General features: G+C 40.7%; 2 protein-coding genes across 7 annotated transcripts in view; one reads left to right on the top strand and one right to left on the bottom strand.

Annotated features, from left to right (window-relative positions):
- Window positions 1–682: 682 nt before the first annotated feature.
- On the top strand, window positions 683–6,682 carry LOC112456718 (glycoprotein-N-acetylgalactosamine 3-beta-galactosyltransferase 1-like). 3 transcript variants are annotated; one of them, XM_025019450.1, is made up of 8 exons: window positions 683–1,138; window positions 1,619–1,800; window positions 1,916–2,140; window positions 3,275–3,425; window positions 3,536–3,723; window positions 3,921–4,128; window positions 4,204–4,342; window positions 5,771–6,682. In XM_025019450.1, the coding sequence occupies exons 4-8, from the start codon at window positions 3,395–3,397 to the stop codon at window positions 6,312–6,314; spliced, it is 1,110 nt and encodes a 369-aa protein (XP_024875218.1). In that variant the 5' UTR covers window positions 683–1,138; window positions 1,619–1,800; window positions 1,916–2,140; window positions 3,275–3,394; the 3' UTR covers window positions 6,315–6,682. The 3 variants fall into 3 exon arrangements, with proteins under 3 accessions (XP_024875218.1, XP_024875220.1, XP_024875219.1); XM_025019452.1 differs by having other exon boundaries at window positions 685–1,138; window positions 3,548–3,723; XM_025019451.1 differs by lacking the exon at window positions 683–1,138 and having other exon boundaries at window positions 1,260–1,800.
- Window positions 6,683–7,085: 403 nt separating this feature from the next.
- The window catches only part of LOC112456717 (mediator of RNA polymerase II transcription subunit 13-like), a 31,621-nt gene continuing 27,124 nt past the window's right edge, over window positions 7,086–11,582 (bottom strand). For all 4 annotated transcript variants that reach the window (XM_025019447.1, XM_025019449.1, XM_025019448.1 and 1 more), the window contains 8 exons: window positions 11,197–11,539; window positions 10,797–11,107; window positions 10,477–10,668; window positions 10,025–10,336; window positions 9,478–9,816; window positions 9,101–9,382; window positions 8,726–8,997; window positions 7,086–8,638 (listed from right to left, as the gene is read on the bottom strand). In XM_025019447.1, coding sequence (XP_024875215.1) covers window positions 8,506–8,638; window positions 8,726–8,997; window positions 9,101–9,382; window positions 9,478–9,816; window positions 10,025–10,336; window positions 10,477–10,668; window positions 10,797–11,107; window positions 11,197–11,539 — 2,184 coding nt within the window. In that variant the 3' untranslated portion in view covers window positions 7,086–8,505. The remainder of the gene's footprint in view (window positions 8,639–8,725; window positions 8,998–9,100; window positions 9,383–9,477; window positions 9,817–10,024; window positions 10,337–10,476; window positions 10,669–10,796; window positions 11,108–11,196; window positions 11,540–11,582) is intronic.

Raw genomic sequence — 11,582 nt, forward strand, 5'->3', positions numbered from 1 at the left:
CAGCTGTTCATAACAAAACGCGATAGCGCGTCGCGTTTTCCCGCCGTCCCTGGCTTTTGGCGTGTCCTGTACACGCAACGGCAATAATTTTCATCGACGATGATTGTCGCCCGCCGCCGCGAAATAACAGAGTAGAGGTCGAGGATATAATGGGATATAAACGCGCGCGATCGAGAAACGACAAGTAACGACAGCCCCGTGTCCCTCTCGTCCGCGCGCGGAAAAAATAACACGCTGGCGAAACGCCTGTAATCTGTAATTTCGAAATAATCGACGAAGTTAATCTCCACGCGATAATGAAGACATTGCGCGACACGCCGCGCGTCCCAGCGTATACCAGCGCGCGCGCGCGCGCGTGCACAGTGCACACGCGCGCAACCGCGTGTCTCGGATGGCGTCGTATCTCGTATCGGTATCTCGCCGGTGGTCGCCTCCCCCGACGCTTCCTCGCGATACGGTACGAAGTACGAAGTCGACGGTCGACGGCATGGTGGCCGCGAGTCAGAATGGAGACGACCTTTTCACGGACATTTTCCGACCAGTGAGCTGAGTGAGCGCGTACGTATGTATGTACATACGCGACACGTCGCGCATGCACGCTCATCGCGATTCGCGAAGGGTGGCTGGGAGGGATGGGGGAGAAGAGGGGAGAGCAAGACGCGCGACGCGCGCATCATCGCAGATTGTTATCGCCGCTGCTGAATGCTCGCGGATTCCTTTGTGCCCGTTCACGCGCTGCTCGCGACAACGCGGGACGAAGGCGCCGCGGCTCGAAGGCGCTCGTCTGTAAAATCCCGCGGGGCCGCCGGGGCGAGGAGAGATGCGGACACGTCGACTCCACCGTCTAATCTCGTAATTGATCGCCGCGAGCCGACGCGGACGGCGCTCGGTTCCGGCATTCCCGATGCGGTAAAAACACGTTCTCGCGATAAGCGCGCGCTTCTCGGAAGATTCTCCGAGGAGGCGGGTCCGGATCCGCGTGTGTACACTGTGTACCCGGATCCGCGAGCACCGCGAGTGTGGATACTCGAGGGGCGAGGAGGATTCTTCCCCGATGAGCTGCGCGACTACCACTGCGACGAGGCGCGACGAACATTCCCCGGCGCACCGTCGGCGACTGGGCGATACGATACCCTCGGTTTGTGAATGAAAACTCTGCGTTACGCGCGCGAGGTGCACGGCGACGACGATATCGAATTGCGACAATATCGGTCAGGTTCGCATCAATATTTGCGCAATTGCGCAAATAGAGTAATAAAAGCCGTGCTGACAAACGAGCGCGCCGTGCAGCTTGCTGGTACTTGTTAGCAGTGTTGGCATAAGCGCGAACGAATAAAAGAAAACAGATGACTGTCGCAAAAATGTCCCTTCCTCCCCGCCGCGTTCCGCGCTCTCGTATCACCACCTTTTTTTGCACGACTCATTTTTCTCTCTCTTCGCCAACTTTCGAGATAATGCAACGTCGCTTGCTTGACGTGTCGCCTCTATTCAACGCGCTTCGCGTCGAACGTGCTTCTTCCCAGTTTTCGCATGTGGTGTACATGTGCGCGTAATTAGGGCATTGCATAATAGCAGACCGCGCGTTGCATATTTTACTATTTTCTGTGTTCGCACCTAGGCTCAGGCGCACCGATGCATTCGTAATAAATCGCGCTTCGCCTGCTTGGAGATAACGTCCCGCAATATTGAGGCAGTACTATCAGTAAGGCGACGGTCATATCTAACATCGCCACGACGATCATAAACAATTGTCAAAGATCACTTGTCAACGACGGGCCGTTCATACGTCCAGAGAAAGAAGTGCGTACTTAACTCAAAAAGTTAACGTGTATTGTGAAAGTGTAGCGTTGTCTTCAAGTAGTTTCATCGCTTCTTACCTTCCTGGCTGTTGTCTTCAAGATTCTTTTGATTTCAGATACAGTCCTCTGAATTGGAGAAGAAATTGTATTATATCAGATATACTCATATACATACCACTCATTACCAATCTTGTTTGATTAAAAACAGAAGAGGAGAAGAGAAAAGATGTGCTCGGCGAAGCACATTTTTATCTATCCTATTGTGAGTAACAAGTTTGATATACGAGCTTAAAATATGGCCTTAAAGAGTTTATCGTGTTATCAAACATCCTGTTGATCAGGTATGTATACGAAATTATTAGATGATAATGAGTTTATCTTATAAAGAACCTCACCCAAAGTGGGCCATTGACGTACAACATTGAATCATCTGGATATTATTTTATATAAAGTTAGTAATATTATAATATTTAAGTTAAATAATGTAAAGTTTTTAGTGCCAATTAGCTAATATTACATATGGTAATATGCGAAATTCACGCCGCAGAAAATATCTTTCCCCATGTTTTTGAGACTTCAGACCATGTTATTATTATTTCTATCAACCTCCTCTACAAATGCATATAGTCAAGTGTGTACATTCATGGCCCAAAATCCCTTAACCCTTCGCAGAACAAGTGGGGCTAGACCTAGTCGATATTTCAGTTTTGAATTTTTCGGAGACTTTACGGACTCATAAAAAAAAACCTAAACAAGAATCAGGCATATATAAGTATACTTAAATTTTTTCAAATTTTTTATGGCACTATTACAGCTTGAAAATCTTAACTGGCCTAAAAAGACCCACGTTGTTCGACGGAAGCAACAAAATTATATATGTTCTGCGAAGGGTTAATAAAAAATAGGCGAGGTTTTTTAAAAATTTACATGAACTAGGGCTGCATTCGAGGAGCGCGCTATTAGCGCTATTGCATCATTCTGTCTTTATCGCTCATCAGGTGTAAAACAAGGATAGAACAAGCAAATAGCGCTAATAGCGCGCTCCCCGAATCCAGCCTACATTTATATTGGAATGGCTAGTTGATGTAACAACATTAATTTCTATGTTATGAAACGATTAACTGCTACATGAAAGAGAACTGAAATGAAGTATTATAACAATTGACATTTCAATAATAACATATAAAGATGTAATTTTGTACCTGATTATTCCTGATTCATAGTTATAAATCTAACCATTCGATAGCGATAAGATATTAAGTTTTGCTCAATAGTAAATAGATTTTTACACGTCGTGAGATAATATAGGTATTGTAACACTTCAAAAGCGTTTAATTTACTCCATTTCACATATTCAACACAATATTCTCTCTTTTCTATTAATCACTAAACAGTAATATATCTTTTTATATAACATTTTAGATTATTATTAATATTAATTATAAAATTAGATAATATTTTATATAATATTTCAGAGGGCAGTGATAAAATATATCATGCATTTATACGAGAAAAAATGAATGCGAAGGAGACTGCAATTTATATTCAAGCATTTATAGCGTTATTGAGTTGAGTTACAATTTATATTATATATCATGGTACAGCAGCGGCTTCCTAGTTTCGATAGTAAGTGTCTAAGTCCCTGTAAATGAACTCATGTTTGATTCTGTCTGATCTTGTATTAATCCATAGTTTGTAAATGTGAAATTATAGCAGTTAGAAAATACAGTAATTAGTTTTTTACACAGGTGGTCGAAGTGGACGGCGATTTATACTGACACTCGCTGCTGGAATGGTTTTCGGCTTTTTATCGGCATGTCTGCTCATCACATCCTCGAGAGATGTACCGCACATGTTCAGTTGGGTACCAGGTAGTTCTAGCCTTTCCAGAGATCCTCATCATTATTCGGAGTTGGAGTCAGAGGTACGCAATGGTATATTTTATGTTCCAAGCTACAACATTTTAAATAGATTGGTTATGACCAAACCGATCACTGAGGAAAATTAAAAGAATCTTTTTTCTTTTTTGATTAAAGTATATGCAAAAAAAATGATGTTTTCTTACAACTATTAGATGATTGTGAAATGATTTCTATATCTTATCGCTAAATTTTCTAATAGATTGGTCCTGAAACAGAAGTAAAATTTCATGGCGATGATGAAGATTTTCACAAAGGAGAAGATAGAATAGCTCAGGATATGGCGAAAAAAGTGCGTGTTCTTTGCTGGGTTATGACTGGTCCGAAAAATCATCAGAGCAAGGCTCGTCACGTAAAAGCGACATGGGGAAAACGCTGCAATGTACTTCTTTTTATGAGTTCTGTGGCAGGTATTTCGTCATAAGATAAAAATAAAGATTGTGATATACAGATAAAAAGATTGTACTCATACCGGTCATTTTCAGACGCCAGCTTACCCACTGTAGTGTTGCCAGTAAAGGAGGGTAGAGATAATCTGTGGGCTAAAACCAAAGAAGCGTTTAAATACGCTTATGAGAAGTACAAAGATAAAGTAGATTGGTTCATGAAAGCCGACGACGATACGTAAGTATATTCTGTTCACGATCTTTACAACGTAGTCACTAATTGCATATACACTACCGTTCAAAAGTTTGTAAGCACTATTTTTTTTAAAGAAAAAAACGGTACTAATACTTCCAAAGGAAAATGTCATATGAGAAACTTTATTGTCTGTTTTAATTATTCAACGCAGTATTATTTATTTTTAATCATTTTCCAAGGACGTATTTCATTTAAAGAATTTTACGGAATAAACATGCTATTATTCTGTTATGAAGAAAGAACAAGCTTTCATGGCTTGAGTAAAATATAATAATTGTTATTTGCATATTTATTACATTTTACTCAAAACCATGAAAACTTTTTTTTTCTTCATAACAGAATAATAGCATGTTTATTCCGTAAAATTCTTTAAATGAAATACTTCCTTGGAAAATGTTTAGAAACAAATAATACTGTGTCGAATAGTTAAAACAGACAGTAAAGTTTCTCATATGACATTTTTCTTTGGAAGTATTAGCACCACTGTGCACTGTTTTGTTTTTCTTAAAAAAGTAGTGCTTCTAAACTTTTGAACGGTAGTGTACATTCTGTCTTTGCGATAAATTTTATCTTTACGGCGTAGTGTACAAAAATAAGTAGCACAAATGTTTAATGGTATCTTTTTCAGTAGCAGTGTCAAAAAATGCATAGCGATCAAATTAGAAAAAAATAAAAATATGTGATAGAAAAAATTCATAGTTATTAGCTGTCATTTTAAATGAATAACACTGTCCGACAAAATCAAAGGAGTTGCTTTATTGTATACATCGTATACACATGTACGAGGGTGAATCAATAATTATCCGCACTCTATTTCTATAATTTATTAGAACAGTAGAGAACGTACAATTACATAATTTTTCAACATAGTCCCCTTGCTTTTCAATGCGCTTGTTCTAGCGTTCCACAAACCTGCATATATCTTCGGAAAAATATGTTTTTGGTTTATCTCTCAGCTATGCATGCGCCGCTTTTTGCACATGTTGGTTTGTATCAAATCGACGATCTCTTTTAAATGGGTCAAACAGATGATAATCGCGATGATAATGAAGCCTATTGTCGAAAGGTGTTTTTTTGTTGCATAACAATGCACGCCCACATACTGCTGTCCACATTGTTCAAACGCTTTAGAAACTTGAGTTTTTTATATTGGAGCATCCTGCATGTAGTCCATATCTCACTTCCTTGGATTCTTAAGAGGGCGTCGATTTGTCCCATTTTTTCCCCCGAGGATGTATGCAAGCTTGTGGAACGTTCGAACAAGTGCATTAAAAAGCATGGAGATTATGTTGAAAAGTGATGTAATTGTACGTTCTCTATTGTTGTTCTAATAAATTATAGAAATAGAGTGCGAATAATTATTGATTCACCCTCTTATATAAATTATTGTTTGGATTTATATGCTTTCAGATACGTGGTAGTAGAAAATCTACGATATATGTTGTCGTCGTACAATCCAAATTCGTCGTTATACTTCGGATGCAGATTTAAACCTTTCGTGAAACAAGGTTACATGAGCGGTGGCGCAGGATATGTACTTAGTAAGGAAGGCTTACGCAAATTCGTGGAAGAGGGCTTACCCGACAAGACCAAGTGCCGACCGGATAACGGCGGTGCGGAGGACGTGGAGATGGGAAAATGTCTCGAAAAGATTGGTGTACGCGCGATGGATACCAGAGATCCTCACGGGCGCGGTAGATTCTTTCCGTTCGTGCCGGAGCACCATTTGATACCAAATCATGTAGACAAGAATTTTTGGTATTGGAAGTATATCTATTACGATACCAAGGATGGCTTGAACTGCTGTTCGGACAGTGCCGTTTCATTCCACTACGTGTCACCGAACATGATGTACGTTCTAGAGTATCTAATTTACCATTTGAGGCCATATGGCATCAATCACAGTCTGGAGAGACCTTCTCCGGACCGACCGTCGACGTTGACCGAATACTAGTCCGTACACTCGTAAATAGATCATAAGGTTCTATAATTCTTGTTTTATATACATGATACTAGTCCATTCGAGCCAACGATATAACTGTAATATACTTTCAGCGGATAAAGTGTGATATATCGTACTTCTTAAATAGACGAGGTCTTTATACGTATCTATATTAAAGTCAGGACACTACGGCCATAATGGATATAACTATAGTGTAGAGTAGAAAGGATAGGGAGATAGTGCAAGCACAATAGATATGCGTCATGAAGATTCAGGATTTCATCATTTTTTAGAGCATCAAATCACGTGTTAAATTTGTAAGATGAGATGTGATAATAACTTCTTAAAACTCCTAAATAATAAAATGTTGATCCGCAGAATAAGTCTCATATTTTAGTGCCATATTGTATATGTGTCGAAAATACCATATTTTCCTTTCTTTTTAAAAGTATCTGTTGGATAAGAAAATACTTTGATATTCCTATATCATATTGGAGATGTAGATTAGTAGAAAAATATTAGTGCGCGCGAAGCTCGATATGCAAGCAATCGCTTGGCAAACGAAAGAAAATCTGATTCAATTATTCATTGTTTTTTTTTCTGAGAAGTGATATGTTCATAGGAGCAAAAGACATTTTTCTACGCGTTTCTACTGTGCTTGCAACAAAATTTCTTGGGCGTTGCAAATACGAGAGAAATCACATATGTAATTATATATATATATAATATATATATATATATATATATATACACATAAAACTGTATTTCGTAATATTAATATAATAATGGTAATAATAATTTTAATAATAATAATAATCCCAATAATGACGTACTACCCAGTAATAAATACTATAGATACAGAGTGAGTTTGGGTGTGAGTAAATTAACCAATTAATTAGGGAGTTAGGGGTTCTATGTACAAGTCATATTTGTACTATGCGACTGACGCAATTGGCCACCGTGGCTCCACTCAGACGCGCCCCACATTTCGCTCTTCGTGTCTTTTCTTCTTTTTTTGCATTCAAAGTTGAATTGGAGGAAAACAATCTTTGCATAACTGACTCGATCTCTCCTCATTCTCTCGCTTGCTTTCTTTCTCTTTTTCTCTTTCACACTCTTGCGATATTTCCCTCTTTCATTCTCAATTATCTAATCTCGGCGATGTCTCACTTCATAAATTATTTAAAAACAATATTTTACACTATATGTATGTATAATATATAGAGGTCACCTAATCCGAATAAAATTTGTCAAACAGCATCGAAAAATTGCGCTAACGGGTCCAGGAAACATGATAACAGCGACCCAGTGCCGCGCGAGCATAATATAATATTATAATCGTCATACTTATATCTCACACCAGGGGCTTGTACGAGGCATCGCTTATAAAAAAGAAGTCCACCTCTCTTTTTTTTTATATCATCTATATAAAATTAAAAAACAACGTAATATCATTTATATTACTTCGTCGTCATTAATAATAAAAGCTTTGTACAAAATTCAATTTACAATTAAAAACTTTTAGTTACGTAATTTTTCTAGAGATTCTGATTTGTAATTCAACTATCTATCGATAGAGAGGCAATCGAAAATCATTTTCTTATTATGCACTCTCTTTTACACCTTTTCTCTCTCTCTCACTCGCTCGTTCGTTCGCGCGTGCTCTCTTTCGTACTTTTCTCTCGTTATCCTTCTCTTTCATTCTCATTCTCTCTTGCCCTATCTTTCTTTCTTTCTCACAGTATCTCTCATCACTCGCATCTTCGCTTCTACCATTCGCAAAGTCTCATATTTGCTTTCGCTGGCAATGGTCGTATTGGATGCACAGTTCATTTTTCCTTACGAAATACGAGATACGATCATAAACACAAAGTACAATCTATGTCGCCTGTTATAATAGAAAAATGGTAAAGAGAGTCGCTGTTCTCACCGGATTTTGCATTTTTAGCCGTTGCATTTTCATTGCGCTAACTTGTGTATTAATTAGAGTCCGAGGTAAAAAAGGCTCGGTTTCTCTTTACATGTGGTCGAGAAGGATCGTACTCTGTACCTAGACAATCTCTTTCTCTCTAAGTACCTAACTAATGTAGTATAGGTAAAGGGCATAGGAAATCAGTTGCTCTCGTAAAGCCCCGAGTGACGGTACAATAAGGAGTGCGTGAGAGAGGTGCATATACTGCACTACAACGGGAGAGGGTGTGGGTCAGACGAGAGCTGCCGTCGCATGGTAGAGATGCATGAGCGCCTGTACGTGCACTGGTAAGCAGGACAATCGGTCCTTGGTGTTTGCATCCAGCGCAAGCCACGACAGTGCGTTGTACCCTTCCAACACGTACCTGTCAATCACGTACATTGCACGATAACGTCGATAACAAATTCCGCGCGACAAATCTGAAAAGCTAAAATGAAGATACCATACGAACCTAAGCACGTCAGTGGTGTACTGCGAGTCCAATGGATGAGCAGTGGGTGCGTTTTGTTGCTGAAGTAAATCGTCGCTGTTCTGTTGTATCGCGGGACTGTGCAGGTGTAACGCGTTCTTCAGGAATACCGGACAAACGTTTTCAAGATGCGGACAAGCTGCCCAAAACCATGGTGGCATTCGTCCCGTTGGCGCAGTCGATACTAGATAGCCAAGAGCGAGCGGTTGTTGTAAGAGAGTGCCAACCTCTTCTGCTTGCTCAGTCGTCGCTATCTGTGAATAACATAAAAACTTGCATATAAATTTACACACATGGATATAGTACAGCCGTATACTTCATAAAATATATATATATATATATATATATATGACTTACTCTTGGCGTATTGCTGCACGGAAATGGGCTACCAGGCCCGTCATGATTGCCTAAGCCTGATCCACCGCCATCTCCTCCATGCGGCGAACCTTCCGGACGATGCGGACTTCCGCTTGGACTCTGTCCACCACCTGCGCCCGGTTCAGGCCAAACGTTGAAAATATCGTTAAAATCACCCATTCCCTCCATGCCTTCCGGCATGTCATCGTTCAGAGCGGAAAACAATTCGTCGTCTCCCAACTCGGGTACGTTGTGTTGCTCTTGAAATGCGGTCTGCGACGACTAAAGTGTCAAAACAACAGCGGTGTTTAGCCTGACTGTATCCGAGAAGTAATATAATTGGGCTCTTATGTATATATATAATTAAATTTCCTTACCTGAGTGGTAGCGGATGTAGGGAAAACAAGTATATGAGTACATGTGACATCTTGAGGTGTGGATAACTGGCAGTTTACAGACGCCTGACTGAATCTTTCGTCGGGAGTGAATTGATCGGCCATTAATCTCAGAGTAGAGTCCGGTTCGAGCGAGACTAAACACGCGCTGAGTACGCAAGGTGCCGCCGAGGGATACAAGAGACTGCACTGTCCGCATATCTCTTTCAGATGTTTTGAAGCTTTCAAAAGTGCTTTCCTAGAAAGTAACCAACTCCATCCTTTTAATTCGCCATGCCCAATACGCCCTACTCGACCCACAACCAATCTCCATGGTTGTACCTGCAATAAAAATAATATAATGATACAAAATGTGAGACAGTATTTACAAAATGAATAATATGCACTGAAAAAGAACAAATGTTTTTAATAAGAGTAAAAATTACTAATGGAAGCTCGAATCGATTTTTTGTATACATTTGTAATAACAAATATTCAGATATCGCTGAGTTTAATTTATGTAAATTTATTATATAAATCTTTTACTTACACCTTGGGACATCACGCCCAATATAAAGTCCATAAGCTTTTGAAGGCCAATGCGTCTAGCCGAGGCGCGCTTTCGTCTTTTTCTATTGGGTATGTCGATGTTAATAGTAGCGGTCTCGAAAATTTCGCCCCTGTCATCGGTTGCGGCTGCCAACAGCCAAGACTGATCCTCGCTCAAACAGTAACTCAAGTAGAGCACCGCGCATTCTTCGGGTCTCGGCATGCCGAACGATTCGGGAGCTTCGCTCTTCGCACGCAGTGGTGCTAGCACGAAGGCCGGTGCGTAGAGGCGATAGGACGCTCTGTTTCGTTCCTGATACATAATTGCAAGAATATTACTAAACGAGTGAAGACAATTTATATATCGTTCTCGCTGATATCGCGGCGCATAAACGAAACTCGGATCATATTCACAACACGTAGCAAGCAATCAATCTAACAATGAAGTCTTACATCTTTACTCTTGAGGAAGAGATCAGCAGCGGCGGCGGTACCGAAACCAGTGAGGCTTTTCACCGTAGAATTATGATTCAATAATCGACGCCCTTGCAAGAAGACATTCAACGCCAAGGCTCTCATCTCGTCTTGAATTTTTCGCCTTTCTCGAGCTCGACCCAATTCCATTATGCTTTCCAAGGATATTATCTGAAAGTATATTAATCGCAGTTGTCAAAACATGCCGTAAAAACACAATTTAGAATACTGACCAGCTGAGTTTTAAAACTATTTATTCTTCATCGTCGGGATTTTGTACTAGAATTTTGGTTAATTACCTGAACGTGAATATTTGATCTCATATTCTCAGGCATGCTATTGATCGCGGAAGAGTAAGCTCTGAGTAGAGCCAAAATGGCGAGACGTCGTCGATCGGGATCCTCGGTGCCGCCTAAGGAGAAAGGTTCGACAAAGTAGACAACGATGGCTGGAGGTTCGATCTCCTCCTCGTCCGGGCCTGTGGTCGTAGTAATCGGTGTCGTGTTGCTTGTGGTTTGCGAGGTCGGTGTCGTATTACCGGTTGTATTAGTAGTGGTCTGATTCGTCGCTGTGCTCGAAGAGGGAGTCTCGCTCCTCGGATTCTCCCCTTCTGCAAAAGGCAACGAATCTCGCTAGACCCCAACCCGAGCAGACACGCTAAAATCATATCGCTAAAATGCGATTATCGACGAGACATACCGACAGATTCGGGTTTTGTCGTTAATACATCGGGTGTAGCTGGCATCGTATCGGGAATGGGAATTGTTGTGGATTGCTGTTGCTGCTGCTTATTGGCTGGTTGAGAATCACCGGGATCCAACAAACTGCGATCTTGTATGACCTGCGTAAGATACGGGGCCAATCGATGATTACACACTTGAGCGTACAATTTCAATAGTTCGCCTATGTAATTTTCTCCCAAAAACTTGAACCAATCGTCCATCGGTTGCTTTGCCAGTTTCTGCACAGTCGATTTCCCGACGCGCAGAATTCCATCACGTAGTTGTTTCGAGATTGGCGTATGTCTTCCTAACCGGCAAATCTGCGACAAAATTAAAAAGCGAAGTCCTAAACTATAATATTCC

This window comes from Temnothorax curvispinosus, unplaced genomic scaffold (genome assembly GCF_003070985.1).
Source record: "Temnothorax curvispinosus isolate PA1 unplaced genomic scaffold, ASM307098v1 QBEX01007090.1, whole genome shotgun sequence".
Lineage (NCBI taxonomy): Eukaryota > Metazoa > Arthropoda > Insecta > Hymenoptera > Formicidae > Temnothorax > Temnothorax curvispinosus.